The following is a 24,472-nucleotide window of genomic DNA, read 5'->3' on the forward strand; positions in this document are numbered from 1 at the left end:
TTTCGCATGGATTATATGTGGGCCCATGCATTTAAAACATTCTATCGACTGCATGACTTAGCTACAAACTGGCATCAGGCTCGGCAGACCTGCGAAGCGGAGGGCACATCTCTCCTTGTTCCCGGATCGCTTGAAGAAATGGAAAACCTTAAACTCCTCATCAGCAATATGAAAGCGCACTACACTGCTATATTCATTGGAATACATGACCAGTTTTCAGAAGGTGACTTCGTTACTATCAAAGGTAAATGGAATTTTAATGGAATATTTTCACTTTCTCTTCTTATTATTGAAAGCAATGAACCTTGTTCGCTAGAGAAAATTAAAAAGGTAGAATATCTTACTTGAAATTACAGGAGAACCCATAACAGGAACAATATTAGAATTACTTTGGGCAGACGGTCGACCTGATAACGGGAATCACACTGAAGATTGTGTTGTTATGACAAGAGAAGGACTCTTTGATGACAGACCTTGCTATGATATACATCCATTTGTTTGTAAAATTCTAGGCAACGAAAGTAGATTTAATGATAAGTGTGAAGGATATGATATGGGTAAGTTCTATTTGTTTATAGAAAAACATGACACATAAGGCGAAGAAAGCAAATATATAAAAGTAGAGAGGGTTCAGAAACACAACTTACAGATATAAGAGTTCATACAGGGAAACCGGGAGGCTGTTCTATATTATTTAAAACAATTACATCTTCGTTTACGTGTAATTTTAAAATGTAATCTCTAAGTCAGTTCTCTTTGTTTACTCAGGGTACGTACTACATGAAAATGGTAAATGTTACAAATTTCACTCAGAACCGTTGTCGTGGCATGACGCGTACCATGTGTGTATGTTAGAAGAAGGCAGCCTCTGCGTCATCAACTCTGCAGAGGAGGCGAGTCTCGTTGTCAGTATGCTCGGTGAACATCTCAACAACAACGCCCCGGACTCTCACATTTTGCATATAGGATTTACCGATTTAATGTTCCCTTTTCAATACCGAACAATAACAGGTAAAGTTCTTTGTTTTGTGCTGCTAATAAAATGTAATTATGGTCACATTTGAAGTCTTTTCTGGTTACTCAAACTGATGCTTAGTGTAAATTAACTTTTACTAAGTGAGGGAGAATAGGAATCAATGGGAATAATGCTTTAAACAAAGCATGTTGGACCTTGGTAAAATAGAAATTAGTTACTTTAAAAGTATTTAAATTATTTTATCTTTAAGGTCAGACATTAGAAGAAGCGGGGTACTCCTCTTGGAGTCCATTACAGGAAGGTATGAGAAATCTGAGGAACAACAGATGCGGGGCCCTTTCGAGGACAGGTTTCCTCAAAACTACGCCATGCTCGTATCCAGCTATGTTCTTGTGTGAAAAATCAAAAAACTCTACTTCGAACTAAAATGTATTTTCTATTTAGTTCGCACTCGCGTAAAATATTTATGATATTCGTTAAATAAACAGTTTCTTTTTTCTTTGTAAATTCTGTTGATTCCGAAAGTAGTAACACATGTTGATAATCATTAACATTGTTCACTATAATTTTTAATGTGTGGGGGATAATAATAATGTCAAAACAGTCTCGAAAGGCAAATGTCATGATAGTGGTAAACCACATTTAGATTCTAATGTTATACAGTAAAAGCCATGTAACAACAAAGGATGACGTAGTTTCAGTGTATTGAAGAGCGATGGTGCGTACGATTTGTTTAGTTGTAATTCCAGATTACGAGCACTGATTGATCGAAGTTAATAAGCGTGAGTTCACCTTGCTTTGATACTGCCCCTATATTAACGCTGATTAAATGTTCACTTTCAAATGTTACAATTATTAAAACGTTCCATTAGTGGTCAATTGTTTCTTGTTTTTATCAAAATACTTTTATACTCTCCTCCTCCACATAGATGTTATACATTTTAGCTGTTTCAAATTTCATGTTCATCAGTTTTTTATCAAAAATATCTCCAGAACTTTGATTGATAAAACTGTTTTCCCGGTGAAATTTTCCTTTTCCATTTATTTTTTAACGTGTAAGTATATCACACAAAAACATTTACTCGTATAACAAAGTAGTATTTTATTAAAACTATATCATGTGATTCCCTAAGATTTCGTGAAAACATTTCACAGTGTACATTTTCATCTAATATTTTTTCTAAAAAGTATTAACAATGTAAATTTAAATTTGAAATAACAGACTTCTCCGGGCCACACCGTATGGTTATGAACAATTAAGGTAGTTACTATGTGATCCATGATTAGAAGGATGTCCGCTTTCCTCGCCCGCGGCCGTGTCAGGAAATTGTTTCCAACAAATGGAAATGAACAGGGAACCGTTTTCATGTGCATTTATCTACCTAAACATTAATAGAAACCTATGTTAACAACATTGAACATTATAGATAAATTGAAAACTTTAAAATGAATGAATTAATAAATTAATGATCTTCTAAGTACAGAAGTATAACAAAAAATGTTTAGAAAATAATTAAGAAGATTTGGAAATGATAATTTAAACTATTTCAATTGAATGCAAATCGGTCTTAAGGCAACTACAATCAAAAGTGTTCGGTCAGGAATAAACAGTTTATGCGCAGCTTAACGGAGCTTTTAAGTTAAATTTTATTTGATTGCGAGCGGCAGTCGCCGGCGGCCTGATTGATGTATTGCCGCCGCGCCGCCCTGCCCCGACAAAGATTACCTACATAATTGATGCATGGAATGCAATTGTTCACATTATTGTTTTTATATTTATTAAATGCCAATCATGATAGCATTCATTAAAGTTTAAATTGATTCATTGTAAGTAAAATTTTATATATAAGGTTGGTCTACTTGTAATATGTTGAGGTAATTATGGACCCAATATTCGGTACACATATTTTCAAGAAGAATTTTGTTTGTGAACACCTCAAGCAAACATGTTCGGTCTAAAATATACACAAAGTGGGACAGTATAATATTTGTAGACGATTACTAAGCAATATATGATCAGTTCAATGAAATATCACATCAATAAATTGCGTAGGTGTGGAACTGTTATAGCTATGCCAATGATAATAATTGAAGACGGATAAAGGCAAACATGTCGAGTTATATTTGGCTTGTTTAAGGCCGCGCGGGGAAATGAGCCCCTGTATCTTAGGATTCACACACGACTGAGCTACGGTGCAGATTGTTACGAAATGTGGCGTCACTAATGTAGCTAATGTCGTATGAAAGGGGCGCTATTGCTTTATCTCAATCGCGACTTTTCACGTGTCATGGCCCTATAGTGAATTAATAACTGATTTAGCTTTGTTATTTTTTAACTTCCTAATATCATTGTAAACTACTCTAAAATAACATAATCTCTAATTACGCTATGATGGAACCTCTAACAAGCTAAATGTGTCCTTAAATATTTCTTATATTTCTAATTTATTTTAATGAAAAATAAATGTTATGTTTGATGTTGATTTGACAACTAAAAACAAAATTGAGAAACATTTAAAAAGGAATCTCAAAATACTTAGACATTGTTTTCAAGATTTTTCAATTGTTGCCAAGAATAGGAATGGTAATAGTTTTATACAAACCAGCGCCCGAAATTCCTTCGCAAAAGTCTATGAAAAGCAATAAAATTTCATCGCTTTATTCGGGCAGAGTGACAATAAAAATGCATCTCAATTCTGATCACACTCGCTTCAATATTCAGATGCGGGACAACACCTGAGACATCGCACTTCGCTTGAAATATGCTTATTATAGAGCTCGCCTCCAAATTACGATGAAATTTTATATCGGTCGCATACGAGTGTTCATAACGATTCAATTAACCACAAATTCTAAAAGTATATTTTTGTATAGGGAATATTTTTGAAAATACTGCCATTGCCAATTATATTTTAAAATGTTTTGATAACACTCCTCGGCAAATTTACTCGAAATAATTTCAGGAAATAAAAGTCAGTGATTAGATTAAAATATGAAAGTTAAATGTATAAACGTTCTGAAGAACGTCCTAACTTCGTACAGGAATAGAAATGAAAATCTAGGAAGCGTTATACATTTTGGGTAAAACGACGACAAACGCGAGGTGAGATCAATACTCGCATGCACTTAGAGTAATGGTTTCCCAAACAGGAGCGACTGTTCCTCGAACATTTTTTGGCGGGCGGAGGTTGTATTAAAAATTCACGTGATCAAATGTCCGGAACGAGTATCTCTGAAGCGGGAGCCTAATATTAATGTTATTCTTGAACTACGGCACAGTCAATTTCAATTTAACTTTTCTATCCGCGCGACACTGAGACAGAACTTATCTTTCGTAGTTTCAAACGAATTTTGGACAATTAGCTTTGGTATAGTATGTTTCTTTTAAAGTAAGGCTAAAATAGGATATCACATACATGTTTTATTCAAGACTCGTAATGTAGCTGTATTCCAAACTCAAGGTCCAATCACATGGTGCATAGAACTTAGTTAGAATTTGTCAGTAACTTCCAATCACATTCTGGTATATAACAATTATTGCTATTTATACATTACTTTACGAATGACAACATAATCATCATACTACAAACTAATGTATCTAAAAAAATTACCATTACAATATCTTATGATGCAACTAAATAAAAATTTATACAAATCGGAGGGAAAAGGAAAAGAGAGATTAAATGTGGTAAATATGAAATATGTCGAGCGAGAAGTGTTATTGACAGTGTGATGTAGTTTTTAATCTGGTCGTATATTATGCATTCCGCACACGCCTGTTCCTTGTAGGGCTGCGAGCTGGGGGCTGCGTTCCTCGACTCCGACGTAAGCCGAAAGCAAAGCGAAACTTTCCACGCAAAACTAAGTTTTGGATTTTTATTGCTTTCACCGAACGTGAGATGCAATAATATTAAAATTTTCTATTAAACTCAGTTTATGCTTCTATTCATTTTTACGGTCAGGAAGTACAAAATAAAATTTAAATGTCATGATATTGAAACAAACTTTATCCAAACATTGCATCGAGTTAAATGCTGGAAATGTTTTCGTGAACAAAATTGTTTTGTAAATTTTAACGATCTTTCATCTGAATATACTTTCTAAAAGACTAATCTATATCGAGCTAAGTTAGAGCGTCATCTTTTTACAATTCAAATATTCTTTTAATTTATCTCGATAAGTAAAATTGTGGCGCGCAGGCCATTATTCATTTTTGACGGAATCCGTCTGCAGAAGACAGGCGTCTCTGTACTTTCGCTAAAAATGCAAATTCCCATCGAAGTGACACCACGCCCCCGAGCGTGCGGCAGTCGACACGACCTCGGAGGGCAAACGAGAGCACAGGGCCTGATACAATTTTTCACCCAGCAAAATGAGAGACACACCCCTGAGACGCGACTGTTTTAGCTACAGTTTTTCATTGAACTGATTACAAGGACCGTGCCGCTTTATAAATGTCGCCTATAAATTACGGTAGCGATCTGTACAGAAATGATATCCCAGTGGTTGGTTTATCCGGGGTAAAGTCATTGTTCACAGTTCGATTTTAGAATAGTAAGTACATGTAGTAAGTACATGGAAATTAAACACGTATGAAATGTGTTTTGCACAAAATTACATACTTTATTAAAATATCTCCGCAGCCTCGTAGATGTGGGCTATCACTTACGTAGATTACATTATCCCTACTACTGTTTATCCTAAAGACGTCTTTGTCTCTTAGTTCACTCACCCAGTTTATTACTGAAAAACTAACTGATCGAAATTGGAATAAAGAGACACATTTTTTAAGATTGTAGAATATTTTTTCAACCAAAAATATTAAAGTCACCTCTCTTAAAAGTCAATTTGTACGAAGAATTGTATTAAACAACCGCACTGAGCAATAGTGTAAATACGAAGAAAATTGTTAATTTTCGGAGCTATTAACACATAACAAGTACGCAACGGGTGCTGTCGTAAATCAGAAGTGCAAACAGTGTATTAATTACAAATGCAAACAGCGAATGTGGCCGACCGCAGCCGTCTCTATCCAGCTAATGATTTGCAGGCCGGCGATACGGACCAGCCACCCACCACCGGCCACCCACTAGCGACAGCCACAAGGATGCCGAAACGTTATTTGACTGCAATAACATTAACTGTCTCTAGAAATAAGATATTTATTACCGTCTTCTGAGTTGTAAATTGACCACTAAGTGAGGCTATAAGAGTAGATTTCAAGTATTCAATCCCTATCAGAGAGACCAGTTTACCACTCTGTGTACACTCTGTCTGCGTAATCTATCAGTCGAAGTATGTAAGTATCTTTGCTTATCTCGAATAATAATTATATGAAGGACTAAGGAGAATACATTATCTAATATTAGACGAATGACCGAATATGAAAATCCTGCTTATAGCTCGAACTTATTTTTAGTTTATCGAGTTAAACCAGCGTAGGCGTACTCAAATATGAAATCTTATAGACAGTGAAAGATATTTTGATATGTTTTGTAAAAGGGTGATATTTATGCGACTGCTATGATTTTCTTTATGTGGCATTGTAATAAAACTATGTAAAAGTAGTTAATAAATTCATATATGTTGTTTAAAAAAAGTGTAAATTTCATCACCATTAGTCGAAAGTGGATTCAGTAAAAATATTAGAACGACAAACAATAACATCTGAGTCAAAACAATAATGATTGTGTGCGGGCACAATAGACGCGGTAGACGGGAGCGCTGCGTCTACGTAAAGTGAAATCACTCCCTTCAAAACATTTCGCTGTGAAGCTCGCAATGTAAAAAGAAACCACTCCTGCGTGCGAGGTCGATGTAAAGTGTCTGCTTTAACTTCGACTTGTTTCAACTCTAAATTCGGTTCTTTGAAGCGAACTTCTATTTGAATGTGTCGTTGGAATTATGTACATGGAAACAGACGTGTGCTGAAACTATTTAAAAAAGATTTTCTGAGAGTAAACTTATCATCTCTGAATTTCCCAACAGCTTGTTTTCCTAAAACTTGGTCCAAACATCAAAACATATTTATCATAAAAAGATTAATAATGCTTTTATTACGACTGTTTAAAGAATACTTAAAAACTAGATGGGACTTCAAGTAAAAGTAGAGAAATTAAAGAAAAGTTGGTATCCAAACTAAATCTTTAGTCAATTGTCGCTCTAATCGATACGAACAGCAAAAACCTTAGAATCATCCTCGCATTTCCGAGAGGACCGCGTCTCTGCATTCGCGAATATTCGATTGGACTCTTACCTTGCAGTAAGTGTGAGGCAGCTATTTTAGTCGCCTTAGGGTGGGAACACACCTGTAGTAACGCCAAGCTTGTTGTAAAATTAAATAAAAGCTCGATAAAACCTGTGGCACATATTTACGCGTTTTCATTTTATTATTACTAAATGCGAAAGTTTGAATTTATGAAAAAATATAATTTAGTTAGTTCTATTGTTAGTTTAAAAAGGAAAAAATACATTAAATTTCTTGTTACGATATAAATTTCCCCTCAATATAAATTGAACTTCCAAAACTGTTACCGTTCACTCTGTGTACATCAAGCTTTATAGAAAGCTAAGTTGGCTTCTAGAGTGGCTTCCTGCTTGCGAACTGCATTCGATCTATTTTTACCTGCCTCATGCAACATACTCTTTATCTTTTAATGTGATCGTATCTTCACCTACAACAACATACACGCCAACCTGCACACTTTTAAAGAACCTACGCTATATTAAACCTCTATTCTTAGATAGCAAATTGTATCTATAAAGTTTTCGTAGATAATGGATTGCTGAATAAGTAAAATTTATAAAGAAACTTTGCGAAGGAAAGTACATGGAAACAAAAAACAAAAAACAAAACATATACCGATGCAATGGTTTGTTGTTCGGCGTTTAATTAAATTTATTTGGGACTTGTGACGCGACACACATTCGGACGTTTCTCGCAGATTGATTGCATAGCAAGCGTCATTGCATAGAAAATATTGCGAATTTGTAATTGGATAGGGCGCGGGAGGCGCGTCGCTCGCACTCGACGCCAGGGCCGGCCGCGCCTGCCGCTGACGTGCTGACAAATAATATGACTGACGATGAATACTTGTCCCATCGGCTTAAATGCAATTTCATATCGAGTGCGTTTGTTTAATGCTTTCCATTGTAATGCTCATTGTTAAACCGTTTCATTTAATTTGCTGTTGATAGATTACTCTAAAATTTAGAATCTATATCTATACCTTATATTATAAATATTATAAAGAGGAAAGATTTCGATTTTTGTATTTGCTGCAATAACTCAAAAAGTACTGGGCCGATTTCAAAATTTCTTTCACCATTAAAAAGCTACGTTATCAGTGAGTAACATAGCCTATACTTTTTTTTAAATTTCCATGAGTACGAAGTCACAAGTAAAAGCTAGTATATCACATGAAGAACCTTTTGGTACCTAAAATTAGTAACGAATTTATTATTGTGTTGTGATAACTGTTAGTTTGTAACTAAATTAGGTATAGACAAAGTTTATTAGTATAGTAAAATGATGAAGACTAACTTAATGCGTCTTATATAAATTTGCATAACTTAATTACGATGTGCTGAAGTTAATATAATCTTCTTAAGAGAAATTCATAACTTTCTTCGTGCTCTTTAACTTTTCGGTTACCTATAGTAACTAAAAAAAATATGTTTATAATGTTAGATATTTCCACAAATGACTTCCTTTAAAATATAGACGGACGGCCATATTAACATTACTTGTAAATTACTTTAAAACACACAAACTGAACTCCAATCCGACAACGCAAATATATCGAACGTTCCGTTGTGACGACTAGTAAAACACTGAGCTTGTTGGCGACTGAGCGCCGAGACTGCAACTGAGCGCCCGAGCCACTCCTTGCCATATATTTTATAAAACTACCTCCCACTATTTCTTTCGTTTCCTAATATTTTCTTGTGTAATAAATAAAGATAAATGTATTGATAAATAGCACAGATTAACAAATAACTTTTAAGAATACAGAATACATCAAAAACAGTTAAAAACTAACAATAATGCCCAATACTTGGGCATATTACTACCAATTTAAAAACAAGATTTCCCCTCTGGTAAATATTTTATACAGCATAAAATGTAAGTTATGGATTCCCAAATTGGTTAATTTAAAAAACAAATTTAGATTTTCAATCTATGCTTGAGGACTGGAAAAATTAAATGAAAACTCTTGTTAATAGTCGTTCTTTACTATTCGTATATGAAAATTAAAGGAATTTGTTTAGGGTAATAAATAGTGATATTTAGAAGAGAAGCGTAATCTTGCGTATAATGTTTGAAAAGAGATCCATAAAAGTAAATCACTAAAACGATAAAGTTTTCTTTTAATTATTGTGTTAGTTTACGAGCGATCTCATACAATTTGAACGGGACCGCGACGACTCTTTTGAAGCGCGCAATTCGGAGTAAGCACCTATTTACCCGACGTGGACGTAACGACTCCCCTGGCAATAATAAACTCTATGAGACTACACTTTAAGTGAGAACGTGATTATTTTCACAGATATATTCGATGTTCTATTATAGATTTCTCATTATATTTTTCGTTTGTGTCATCATTTAAACATAATACAATTTGATTGGAACATTTTCGTCTATTGGATTGGAGAATGGAATAAAATTTTATTGCGTTTATGACGAAAGTCAACAAAAATGACGGACTGCTTACCGTACATTAACTGTTTTATTTTACAAAATTCTACATTTCATTTATATTAAGTTTTAAGTTAAAAAAGTAGCAAAACTACAGGAAACATGAATCATATACGTAGTAAATAAAACTTACCTTTAGTCTGTACGCAAGGAAATTATTTATTTGTTTGGATGATGTCCAAAAGACTGCTGATCTGCACATACAAAAATCTTTATCTAAAAGGATATACCAATATCATTATATATCTGCCCCTTTTTGGACGAACCAACATAATAATTCATGTTGTACTTGACACGAAAAGTTTTATAAATAAAAATGTACTTTATACTTAACTATTGAATGCATATTTTTTTAAATAGTAACATAATAGAATATTTACTGAACTTCAAGCAGTTTCTATAAAGTGTACAAACGGACAATCGCTAAGACGTCTTTGTGCAGTGTGAAGAAGAATTTCTTTGACCACGTATTTATTCAATAGACATACATATACTCTCCATAAGAGATATCATTTCAAATTTCAATACTTATAGTTTTAAAAAAAAGTTTGTTACAAAAGTCAAAACCATAGTAACAATAAGTATAGCAACAAAATAAATACGGGGTTTATCATTTTTTATAAGTTATTTGACATGAAATATTTCACACGTTGTTAAAAGTATTATAATTATATTACAAATTATTGCTTTTACGACCACAGAGAGTCGGGCATCAATCAATTTACCACAACAACAGCAATAATGTTCATTAATTTTATTCGTATTACAATTTATTGTGACTATGTGATTCAGTGGGACGTAAATTAGTACTCATATGTAGGGGATTGTTATGACCGTCTCGTCGCACAGTCGTGCACTCGCTGCTACTAATGAAATCGTAAATCAACGCCGCTCAACATATATCGACAGATTTTAAACGCGACAAAATTACTCTTTTCCAGTGAATTTCGCACTTACTAATTAACGCAGCTTACGCGACTGCTGTTTAAAGTAACAAACTATTGTTTCGCATTAATTTAATCAGATTTTTTGTGGCTTTACTTTTAAGCATTTGTACTTACATTCATGTAGGGTCACCACAAAATTACACATTGTACAGGATATCTTTCAGAACGAGCCCAAAACCGTTGCCTGTTCCATTTGTTTCAACGCATACCTCAAAAAAAATTGCGATAATAATCGTATTTGAATCTTTCCTTTAATTATTAAAAACGTATTAAAGCTGTAGGGTGAACAGTGAAACCGTAGGGCAGGTTTTTTCAATTTTAACAGACGTACAAGTGCCTACCAAGTACGTATAACCAATAGTTCGTAAAAGACCGCGTTTATTTGAAAAACGATTAGTGCATGTCGAAAAAAAATACCCTTTTCAAAATGAATACTTAACAGCGTCTGTGCAGGTCGTTGATTTTAGGAAGGGGATTATTTTATACGGGATGTCGGTATCCATGCAGGCTTCGTATCGGCTCTCGGTACTACATCAAAAACGGAGCACTCAAACTAATTGCATTTGCCATTGACGCGGTTGTATACGTAAGTACGAGCACGTAGGTACGACGCAGATCATGCAGGTACAATCATACATATTACGCTGATTAGATCAATCAACAGATCTACATTAATAGAACGTTAATGTGCTGTTAAATTTGAAAATCCTTGATGTAAAGAAGTAAGTATAAGTATAACAATAAATATGATGCGAGAGTTTGTATGAATGGATGTTTGTTAGAGTTTGTAGCCTAAACTGCTAAACAGGCGATAATATTAGGCATAGATGTATGTAATAGTCTCGAAGAACACATTATCACTTTGTGTTTTTTTAATTCCACGCGGACGGAGTCGCGGGGGAAATTTAGTGGTTTATAAAGTGGATTACCAATGTCAAAGCTTTAAACAAAAATCTACTAATAAAAGGCTTGAATAATCCATAAATCTATTTAGGATTACCAAATAAAGCTACAATTTTACTGATATAGGAAAAAATTACATCCATGTTTTGGTAACATTTTAGCATTTTTTATTGTTACTTTTATAAACAAAGCTAACATTTTAAAATATTAACGCTAGACTAAACACGGATACCCAAATTTAAACCAAATCGAGTAAAACCCAGAGAACACTTCTTTGAAAGTTAATCCTCGTACGTGGAAAGTTTTATTCTAGAAATGAACGCTACAGCATTAGTATAGAGAAATTAAAATAGATCGATTGTAATTTAAACGTGCATTTTAGCTAATAACTTGAAATGTTCCAAGTGTTTTATTTTATCGAAACTGACTGAATACTAAATGCCATTATGTTTATAAAATGTCTTTTTTTAGATAGATATACAAAAATGCCATCACCTTTTTGTACGGTAGGAGCATAATAGTTGATTAACACTTTAGTATTCAGTAGAGTGTAAAAACAAAGAGTTGGTGCGTCAGACAGGGAGGGTCGGGTATTCTATTATGTATTAATGTTAGCGACGCCGTTCTGCCGCTAGTTTTGGCAAAGATGCAATTTCATTTGAATATTGTGCAAGTCGACTGTTATCCAGTGTTATCGTCACAGCAATAGCACTTTAAATACAAAGTGCTCATAAATGTAACACGACTCTAACAATATTGCACCGCATACCATTAATTGATATTAGAATAAAAATAGTGGAGGCTTTAGAAACGACATTTTTTTCTCGTTGTTAAAAGTAATCTTTAGTTAAGCAATATTCAAAAGGAAACTATGAGGATAATGTCAAGTTATTTTCATTTTGTAAGTAAAAATGAAGATAGCTTTGCCTTCTTTGATTAACAGACGGAAGTAGAGGTGCTACTGCAAATATCTAATAGTTTCTATTTCTTTTTCTTAATTATACAAACGTTGTTTAAAGAGAAGAGTTTCTTACACAATGGCCGGTAATAATACGTTTGCTTTGAATAAATCTTTGTCAGACATCTATTCGATTCTTCTTCGTTTAAATACTTTTTATCTTTAAAAGTTAAATTACAATATTATAAAAAGTATTATCAAGGTGGTGCCAGCATCATATATTTGAAGAAACAATTAAAAGGACATTTCACGGAGCAGTTCCCGCTCGAGGCGAGGTAGATGTGTCTCATTCGGCAAGTAAGTGCGCCTCCGCAGCGCTCGTCACAACCTTCACACGATTTATACTCCCGTATTACATGCCATTCGACACTTTACCCCTTTACATAGATATATGAAATTTACAAAAAGTCATCAAAGTTTTGCATTAAAACAAAAAAATCTTACTTAATATTACAAATACGAAAGTTTAAATTAGTGTTTGTTAGAGAAGCCTAAACTGCTAAACGGATCTCGATGAAATTTGTCAAATATGAAGAGGATAGTCTAGAAGAACACATGGCTACTTGCTTTTGTTTTTTATTTCACGCGAACCAAGTTGCAGGCAAAAGCTAGTTGTATTATAAATGTTTTTAAGATGTTTGTTACAACTCAAATACAAAAAACCTGAGCGAAATTGAATGAAATTAAAAATTAATTATAATCTAGAATAGTGCTAGGGCTAACTCAGTCTTTTTCTTGCTTACGAAGTCGCGAGCGACGGCTAGTACTTGATAAATTAATAAATAAGCATTTGTCGTTGTTAAAACATGATACGCCTTAGATTATCCCATATTGATTGAATAGACAGCACTTCAAAAGGGTCAGCAACAGACGGACTGAACACAAACTTAAAGGTCGAAACACAAACTGCCAAAAATTGCTGAATACAGGTAACATGTTAAATTAATTAATAGTTTTGAACGTTACAAATATACATTAATTTGTGTTTCTGTACCTTATTTAATTGGCGACCTGTAATATTGCATTCAAATTGATTTAAATGTTTATTAATATTTAGCATTCTTGCTCCCTCTAAAGTTACGTAGCTCCAGTGTATCTGTACTCGTATTTAATTGTTTCTTGCAAGGCGGCTATATTAAGCAGTGAGACGCCTTCAACTTTATGACTGCTTGAATGAATTAAATTGTCGAACCGGTTCGTTTTCGGTCTCCAAATTACTGAAACGTAAATGTGATAGGAGACAGGTACTACCGGTAAATAATATAAATATTTTATTAAAATAATTTAGGTGTTAAGATGAATTTAGTTTATTTTAGAACTGTGTAATCTAATTCCCATTCGTTTAATCTCTGGAAGTTTTAATGTAAGACGATTCTTTAGCACTTAATATCTGTAGAGCTTCTCGCGATATTTTATTTCAATACCGGCTGAGAGAAAATTAATATGATCTTTTGCTCTACTAAACAGTTTGTGCAGAAACAAAAACATAAAATAAGTATAAACAAAAGTATCAAATAGTATGACTTAAGTATAACTTTAACTGAAAAGATTTTCGAAATGTACATTTAAAATTTCTAACGTTATATTCCTGGCTCGGCTTATTTAATTTCTTCATAGAGTTCTACGTTTCAACGAAGTGGAATTAATAAAAACAAGGCGAGGGAGTTCATAAAGAAAAATGTCACTGCAATGCAAAGTAATGCTTTCTTGTAGTAAAGGAGCGGCGCGACTCAAACGCAAATTCATAAAAGAACTATTTAGAACTTTGAATATGTAGAAACGGACTATGCAAGTAGCCGCGTTGTACTAAATGAATCTTACCACTTAACAATCACAGATTACAAATGACAATTACAAATGTGCATATCGTGCTGACACTTCTTGTGAACACATCATTTAAAGAAACAACCTAGTACAAATAACAAGCATGCAAAAATCAAGTGTAGAACCTTTTGTTCGTATTTATTTGATACAGGAAGATGCGCTAAATGACAGATCCCATCATTAGAATTCAAAGATTTAATGCCACGGCTGAGGGTGAACTTGACTACGTTTTGCTCGAGCTTAATATTTTCCCGACTGAACGTTATTTTAAACTTTTTATGAATTAGGTAAGCGAGCATGTAGTTACAATTAGAGTATAAATATCTGATAATAATATTCAGTTACAGTTTATAGGAAAGCGATAGTATAGAACATAGTTATTTAATGAAATTATACAAAAAAAGTGTAATTAACTCTCAATTATGAATTTAGAAAAAGCAAAAACAAACGTAATCCTTGATTTCTGGTTAAATCTGAAGGTGTAGATATTAAAATTACAATGATTTAGAAACACGTGAGAAGATAGGAGATATCTTATGCAGTGATATTCAGAGTACGTACATAAATGCATGTGCAAGTTAATAGCTGTAACCCACGCCCACCTCACATCTTATATCAAACGAATTTAATATCTTGATGAAATAACAATTAAATTAATGATTATCATTTATTTTTTGAATTCAATATAAAGTAAATTTCGAAAGCTAGTGACTATGCTATTACTAATTAGTGATAGCTAGTTCGAAGCATTCTATCCGATTATCGCCTATACTTATAATAACTTCACTTACAATATTAATAAATCTAATATTCGTTATTTCCTTCGTTCCCTACTGAGCTACACATATTTTATAACCTACGTTTACAATCCTCAATTCTATTATACAATTTTTGCCCTTACACCAAACATTTTAATGCTATTCAAAGTAAATGGTTTCAGTGTCGCTATTTGAACAAATGGATAGTTTTATTGAATGGGTGTGCGGTGTTCGTTGTATAAGAAGGCTGCGGTGTGCGAGCGTCGAGCGTGCCCTATCAGTCATCTCGCGACGCAAACACGCCGGTTACCTCAGTCCGTTTTATTGGGGGCCCGTGCTCGCCGCGCTAACGCCTGAATCACTAACTCGATATGCTAATAAAATGGACTCTGTATTTTTTATAGCTCCTAAAAAGATACAAATAGTTGTAGACGATATAAATACGTCAAGTAATCGATCGAATCAATCACTTTTACCCTACAAGGGTAGGATAAAGTATATCAATTTTACACTGTCGTGACACCTGAGTCGCTTCTACAAGCCTGTATGTCTTACAGATTCAAATAACTCTTTGATTTAACAACTAGCTGTAGCTCGCGACTTCTTCCGCGTGAAATTAACAAATTTCAAAATATGACCTCACTGATGAAGTAGCTTTATAATGACATTTTTTTTAAATCGGCTCAGTCGTTTACGAGTTATTTCATAACATACAAAAATACAAATATTCCCTCTCTAAAATATAAATATAAATTATTGTAGTTTCATTATAAAAAATAACTTCAACAATTTATCTTGTTAAATGACATATGCTTTACCAAAAAATACATTGTACTCGTATCTTATTTCCAATTATAAAAACTCTTACCACTTGTAACTAAAATATTTCAGTGAGTAATACATTTACTATTTGAGTCAGGGTTCACAATAGAGATCAAGTGTCCACACTCAGTTACACAAAGCGCCACTATCTGTCAACTTCGATCATCTCACCATCGCTGTGCGGGTCACATAATTTTTTAACGTATCGCTCCCCAGAGCGTACATATTTTCTTTGTTCTTCACTCCTTATGAAATCAGGGTTGCCAATTACACATTCAACATAAAAAATAAAAATGTTTGACCAACTTTATTCAAATGACATGTCAAATCTGAAGACAACCCTGGAAATCAGCATCCAAAACTAATGAGACTCAGGTATAATGTAAAAAGATTGTAATTTCTGACGGTAATGAAAGAACTCTTTTTATCTTTTTATTTTCTAAATTAGATTAAGAAAACATTCTTTCGCATCTAGGATACAACGATAACATTTGTATAAAATTCAGTGAGGTCAGAAACTAGATTGACTTGCAACCCTGAGTCGCGGTCGCCCGATTGTGATCAAGAGTGGCTCCGTGGAAATGAGAACGGGCGGCCTGGGACCGCGCACAGATAAAAAGTTTCACTTTTTCCGACAACTCTCAGCGGCAACATTCGCCGACGGCAATAACGCCGGCTGCGGTCGCCCTTATTACGTTATTGTTCGTATAGTTGTCTCCGGCGTAACTGCTTCAATTAAAATTCATAATAAACAAAAAAAACTATCTAGAATTTCAGTGTTACATATTTTATAGAACCAAGTCCTAACACTCCTAGCAAGAAGACATTTAAAATTCTTTCGGGACAAGAATAGACTTTTTCTACTTCTGAAAGATAACCGATATATTCAAAAGCCATAAAATAACTTGAACATAATGGTAAATTGCTGATAACATGAACATTTAAAAAACAACTTGCTACAGAAAAAAAAATATTTTCTAATGCAAATGACAAAAAAAAATCATGTTCCATTTGACCAATAACCGGTTCCAAACTTCGAAAGAATGCACTGTAAATATTGCAGAAGCAATAAATTTATCTTACAGTGACAAATGGTGGTTCTTTGCGTGTTAGTGCGATGGCTTTATTTACGAGGGCGGGCAATATCTGGAGACAGCAGCGGCGGGTATACTAATATCGGTGTGGGTGCGGCCGATAGCCGTTCGATAGAATAATATGACGTGTGCGCGGCCGTGGCCGTCCCGGTGGCACGTAGGCAATAAGCTGCCGGCATCGAGCCAACGCTGCCCGGAGGAATAAGATTGCGCGAGGACTCTCCTCGTGCGACCAACTCTCTACAGACACACGCAACACATACTCTATTTGTGGCTACCGTAAAAAAACATTTGCCAGACATGATGGTATCACTACTCTTCTTAATTAGATCCAAAGTTAATATACTTTAGGCTTTATATTATTTAACATAAATCTAAATAAACTCTGTCATTCTAACCAAAGCTTAGATAAAGATTTCAATGTATGTGTCGGAACACAAATTGCGAAGGCGGAAAAATTCGGCATCAGCTTCGTGTCTGTCCGTTCTGTTTCGTGCTATGCTTTTATCGAAATAATACAATCTTCCACGTTATTTCCTACCGCGTTACCTTCTATTTTGAATCTAGCTGTAAATCTGCAATAGTACTGAAAGTATTGGTCGTATCTCTATTTTTTTGACACAGGTGATAGTTAATTTAAAAAAGCAAGAAACCTGACTAATGTTATTAATTTTAATCCTTGAGAGAATGAGAAACAAATAGTTGTTCAATGGATATTGGTAAATCAATTTAATCTAGAAGTCAAAAACAATACTGATAGTAAGGCACAAATACAAGGCATAGCATATTTAAACGACTATACGCTTATTTGCATAACTGTACGTATCGATAGAACAGATTTACAAGAGCACTGTCTGCATTTATTACACAAGTTGCCCGCAAATAACAACTGCAGTGTACTTTTCCCAAGAGTTGAAGCGAGAAATTCAATAGCGGAGTCCGCGAACCGAGCGTTGCCGCTACACGTCCGACACCACCTAATAAGCTTAGACGAGAGAGTAAAGTAAAATTCTTTCCATTGTCATTCTCCTAACGTAGATGTGGTAATGAGCTAAGTTCACCGTAACCTCGCATACATACCAATGGGACATTATAACAATTTTTATAAAGTAAAATGAATGGAATGTATCTTATTAAATAGTTTATTTTGTAGTCAGATTTTTAGTCAAATAATCTCGAAAATTTTCTTTAAATTTCATCGCATACTTGCGTTACAAATATTATTCTGTGTTCGAATGTATTGTGAAATTTTAAACTGCATCAATGAACTTACTACAATAAAAAGAGATCCAGCAGGATATATGTTTCTATGAAACTGTAATAAAAATATTTAGTTAGTAGTATACAAAGGGTCTAGATTATTATACACGCTTTGTAAACTTCACTAACACTTAGTGTGGCTTTACACAGTTCTGGTTAAAGTTGTAGCGAAACAAACAATGATACGACGGAGACGAGACACCTCGTCTGCAATACAGCGAACTTTGTGATACCCCCTGTATCATATTGTACTGGTTTATAATAATGTTAAGTTATTACATATGAGGTCAGACTCTAATGAATACGTCATAATTTTAGGTATTAATTTCATGGATATGCGTCGGTGGCTCAGGAGTTTTAGCATATGACTTGTAAGCTACAGGTCCTGGGTTCGAATCCCGCCATGTATCAATGTGATTTTCGATTTTTAGAATTCCATAAGTACATTATTTACCCGTTTGTTTGTTTTTACGGTGATTTGTTCTTTCGGTGAAGGAAAACATCGTGATGCCCCGCACATATCGGCGAAGAAATTCAAAGAGATGTGTGAAGTCAACCAACCCGCAATGGTCCAGCGTGGTTGACTAAGACCTAGTAACCCCTTACTTAGGGTACCCTCCAAGCCCAACAGTGGGGATGTATAGTGTGCTGTTTATGATGACATTTGATGTAATTATTTGTTCTTTTAATATGTTTTAACTCTATTTGTTGTCAGTAAAATGTTTGACATTAATTGTTACGTTTGGAGTTCTTAATAGTGTAAAAAAACATTATTCAGGCTAAATTACTTAAATTGAAATAAAACCACAATAATTCTGATTTCCTAAAATTTTAGATTTCTCTATCAAAAGTGAGTTTGGATGAAAGATCATATTGTGGTAGTGGTAATCCGCGGTCGGTAGCCGGTGCGGGTTTCTTTTGACGCCTGCCCCTAGACTTTGTAAATGGAATTTGCAAGTAATTTTCCCGCGTCCGTGTGCCCCCTCCCGTGCCCCGTCAACCCCGACCCCGCTCGCTCTCTTGTCTCCGCGTGTCGCTTCCATTACAAATTGTGTTGGTATAAAAATATTCTCAGATCTCTATAGAGCTGTTTGGTGTGTTTTATTCTTTTAAACGTGTGCCACAACATTTAAGTCATATAAAGACCATAAAAATCCTAGTTTCATTTTATTGTCAGTAGACTCCTATTATTGCAATATTTTGAAGATTATGGCGAAATAAATATTGTTATAACTAAAAACCGTATTTTAAGAAAAAAACAAAATATTTATACTAGCTGTGGTACGCGACTTCGTCCACGTCTAATTAAAAAATAATGGTGTAAGATTTTTAAAATCGGCGCAGTATTCCTTCAAATCCTTCCTCTTGATAGAGTTATATTTTATATTTAAACGAATAAGTTATAGCACTCAACTTAACTGTAAATATCATACTTAATTCATTAAGTATTGCAGCTCTGGTGATATACTTCCGTTCAGGAGAAGAAGTGGGCGTGTAATAGGAAATGTTCCGCATATTGACTCCGGCGACGTCCCGAGATCGCTAAACAATGACACACAGTGCCGCCGACTTTTACACTGAACTACGCCGCAATCTTATTTTGATTTAGAGCCTCTGAACGCATAAACTCAGATAATCCGTAGCAAAGAAACAAGCTTTTTATCGGATCTGTGCGAGTAGTATCAATTTAGAAGCGCTTTTACTAGGCTCTACAAGTTAGATATCTCATTTATTTGGCCAACACAAGTGAAATTAATTAGTTACAATACTAAAAATTATAAAACAGGATTTTATTTGACTTTGACTTATTAAGAATCAATAAAGACATCGTAATTAATAATTATCCTGTAAGAAATAAATTCATATTGAATATACGCATATTTTAAAGCGATCCGGTAAAGTTTTGAAAGATCAACTTTGATGAGTCCGTCAAAGCGAAAAGATAATTCCTAAATCGCTGCCGTAGTCTGCTAAAAGTTAAAATTAGTAACTCCTCTTGACGTATATAAAGAAATACCTCGCGGCAAAGTTCGAGTTTTCAACCCTTTGAAAATTGAAAAGCTGATTTATACGATTTACACAGTATCTTCAACTTTATTGTAATTTCTTTACAACTATTTACTGTTTCTGATTAGTTAGACTTATTTAATAAATTATTAGTTAAGATTTAATAAAAGTAAATTTTAATAAAGCAGTGATTAATAAAATGAAGATAAAAAAACCATACATAACAATCTATTCTCTATTTTTTATTCAAAATGTATCAGTAGATGTGCTATGCGACGATAGGAGCTAAATTTAAAAGAAAAAAAAACTTTTCTGTATGTATTTTAAGAATTATAATCATACATTTTTTATTTTTCCTCTGTTTCGTTAAATGCTTTTTTTATAAAGTTTTTTTTGTATGAAAAACTTTGTTTTACTTTAGTAAATATCAGCATAAAAATACAATTTTTACATCACAAAAAATCAGATCGGCACGAGAGAAACACGCTTATTTTATCTGTAAATCGAGTCACCGTTACCTTTCCCTATTCTCTAATACATATTCTATTCTGCATTTAAACTGCTTTCGCAAAGGATTTTCTAGGGTAAAAGTTTAAATAAGTTTAGGGCGAAGTTCCCAGATCCTTTTTACGATTTCTAAAGGGCAAAGAGAGTAAATGTTTATTCAAAGGTTTTATAGATCGTGTACTATAAAAGGGGCGAAAACAAATTTACTTTTCATATCGACATTCTCCATATCACTGTAAGTGAATATGTAAAGTTTTTCAATGTTTTATAGCACGTATGTAAAGAAAAATCATACACAATTAATACGATCTCGCTCAGTGAAAATGTTACAATAGAAGACTTTGGGTACCTATATGGATTAATCTCAATTGTTTTTTTTATAACTTTACATAAGTACAATAATTACGTGACATCTTTAAGTGATAACTAGAAAACAAAAGTAATAAGAAATGATCAAAACATCTGCAGATGTAATATTACTAAAAGTTACTTCAAATGAAATTACAAGTATGAAAGTTGAAAACGTGATAACTGTTGTAGAAAATTTAATACTCCCAAATACGTTACAAGTTTCTTGATAGAAATTACGACGGCGTAATATAATCTCCGCGAACTTTGCTAATTTTATTTTTCCTTTGAATTAATTTAAAAATTCCACCGAGATCTGAGCAGTTATCGAACTCCGGACGTCGGAAAGTTTGGATGCTACAGTAATATTCCCCTAGTTACTTTTAAGAAATTCCAATATCTTGTATTGTATTTGTTTTATTTCAATACATGTTAACTGTTAGGATTTCTGTTTATTTTTCTAACGTACCAGCATTATTTATGTAACAGGGGTAAAGCCCGCTTTAACATCTTCGCACGAATGGGTCGGCTCGCCCGGTGTAATACCACGACCACACAGAAAACAGGCGTGAAGTGGAAGCAATTCCCGAGTTTCGTCTGATGAGTGTGATGCCGGAGGCCTAATCTTGTCCCTTCCCCTTTCCTCCCTTTTCTTGAGAGGAAGGATGGGAAGGGAAAATGTCCCCTTTATGTTCGTCTCGTCCTCCGTCAATTAAGGGTAGGCAACACGTCAGTTTCCTTTTCGGTGGATTCAGGTGGCCGCCTTCACGTTTGCAAGCCATATATTATAAAAAATATATAGATACCTCAGCTATACGTATTGTGATGACGAAGCCCAAACCATTTTCTTCAGAACAGACAGACAGTCGTCTATCGTCCGGCCGTATTCTTACAGATAAATTCTTCAATTCAATTCTGTCACAGTATAATGAAACTCGTATGTTCTTACTTTACACAGCCATAATTCGAAACAATATCGTAAACGTAGTATCGTTGAGAATCAATGCCATAAAGTGTACGTCGGTAGCAAATCGGTGAACATGTAGGAGTAGCGTGGCGTTGCCGAGTGCACGAGGGCTTTAGGACAAGCGACGTGCGACAAAGTTTTTATTTCCCCCGGGACACACCGATCGTAGCGTCGCCCAGGTGCTCCCCGCACCAATGTAAACCTATATTATTTGTTTGAACGAAACTTTCTGGTCTCACGTGAGATAAGTAAATTATGTTTGTGCCCCGAATGCCTTGTATTCAATGTATTTGCAACAGCAATAACTTCGAACTGGAATGGAAGTTATAATTCGTATAACTAAAAAATATACGCTGGGTCAATTGCTTAACGAGCTAATGGCTTTGTTTATGTCTTTCAACCGTTCATAAAATAATGTCTCTTTTCATGAGAAACATCATGCATTTCTTACAATAGAAAACCTGATAGCTCACGTGTTTAAACCTGATACTAAAAAGCTACAACTAAGACGCCTTTAAAGATGAGACTATGTAAAAGACACGTTCAAACGAAATGAAACACTTGTGTAAACTTAACCACGCCTTATTAAGAAAATCTACAAGTTTGCGATTCCAAGAGAATTTAGCTCGCATAAAAATGAAGGAGAAGCATTGCAATATTATTCTTACAATAGAACCGTCGAGTGTTTTATGGTTATTCCTTTATTCCTTTAAGTGGGTAATGAAATAATGCGGTGGCGGAATAATTTTCCTATCTATTATAACTTCTATTATCTTTAAACATCTCTCAGGTTTTCTGCGCGTTACACTCTTGTTAACTTTAGCAAACGGGCCCGAGCTGATGCTAACTTTTTTACTAGCACTGAACATTATTTTTGACACTGCTCATTTTATTTTATAGACAGCAAGGTATAACCTTATTTGAGCAAATTAATGTGTAAAATGTCAAAGGCTCGCATTATTTAAAAAATATAGTTTCCTTTAATTATCATTAGTTCGGTATCATAATGACATTTCACGAACTTTCAGAATACAATAAGAAAAGTCACAAGTTATTCGTAATACGCACTCGTCTTATTGAATCGATTACCGCAGCATAAATTAGGGACATTCCCCCGAGCGAGCTGATGAATCTAATTTTTGTGTCGAGCGTCGTGTTTCTTATGAAAATTATGCGCCCGTTCGAACGCTGCGCCGTGCCGCCGGAGGACTTGAGAACTCGTAATAAACTGTCCTGTCGTGACTCGCACTCCGATCGGCCCCGAGCTAACGTTAAACATTGCGTTAAAGGTCACCCTTACAATTTTATGGGAGGCTATTTAAATATATAAAATCGAAAATATAGAATATCCTTATTGGAGAAAGATATTAAATATTATGATCTTGTAGTGGTCAATGTTTAGTTTAATGAATAAGCTTGAATGACTAAAAACAATTTGCTTGACAATGTCAATAGAAACGATCAATACAATGTTTCCAGCAACTTTAAGTTATTCAGGTAATAAATGTAAAGGCAGTAAACCAAAGGACAAGTTGATAGATTTTTTAAACAAACAACACATTAACATTTCAACACATCCATAATTAGCGGCGCTTTAACTTCGGAATGAATTGGATTATAAACAATGTTCAAAATACGTTTTTGTGATAAAAACACGTGAACACTAGAGTCCTAATTAGGTTGAGTTATGCGGAGAATTGCGTCCGGCTGAAAGTACGCAGCCCAAACTGTCAACCGACAACCAGACGACGTGGTAAAACCACCGCCGACGCCGAGACAAATTTAAAGTTAGATTGTTTCGCCGACCGACGCACTGGCGTAAAAGATTATCTGTTAAACCGGTTTAGTGTTCAGTAAATGTTGAACTTTTATTAATTTATGCACTTACCTTTACTTTCTCTAAAATTAATAACCTAATTCATAAATACAAAATAAATTATATTAACGGTTTAAATTCTACTTTAGATTATATTACTTAGTTTTTTTATACATTATAAGGTTGCAAAAGAGTCAGCTGCTACCTGAATCCGCCGCAATAGCCAAGTGACCGCTACCAATAAACATCCGTGATTGTAAATGCGTTGCTTACCCTTATCGCCGGAGGAGTAGACGCACATAAAGAGGATATTTCACCTTCCTATGCGTCTCCTCGACCGTCAAATCCACTTTTTCTTTCCATCCTTTCCTCTCAAGAAAAGGGGTGGAAAGGGAAAGGGGTTAAAACTAAATTTAGTTAGTGGATTATGCTTCTAGTGGTAATAGTAACAAATACAACTTCATATAAATAATATATTTGATAGATACGTTTTAATACTTTTAAAAGAATACAAAGAAATCTTTTAAAAACCGTACACTAACTGACAAAAAATTATGGAAGATTTTTCATCAGTCTTTTTCCACAAC

At 34.3% G+C, this 24,472-nt stretch overlaps 1 protein-coding gene across 1 annotated transcript; it reads left to right on the forward strand.

Moving 5' to 3' along the window:
• On the forward strand, positions 1 to 1,402 carry LOC106100328 (macrophage mannose receptor 1-like). Its single transcript, XM_013279151.1, has 4 exons — positions 1 to 244; positions 357 to 557; positions 769 to 1,011; positions 1,227 to 1,402. The coding sequence occupies exons 1-4, from the start codon at positions 7 to 9 to the stop codon at positions 1,400 to 1,402; spliced, it is 858 nt and encodes a 285-aa protein (XP_013134605.1). The 5' UTR covers positions 1 to 6.
• The last annotated feature ends 23,070 nt before the right edge of the window (positions 1,403 to 24,472 follow it).

Source organism: Papilio polytes, unplaced genomic scaffold (assembly GCF_000836215.1).
Source record: "Papilio polytes unplaced genomic scaffold, Ppol_1.0 DF824047.1, whole genome shotgun sequence".
Taxonomy (NCBI): Eukaryota; Metazoa; Arthropoda; class Insecta; order Lepidoptera; family Papilionidae; genus Papilio; species Papilio polytes.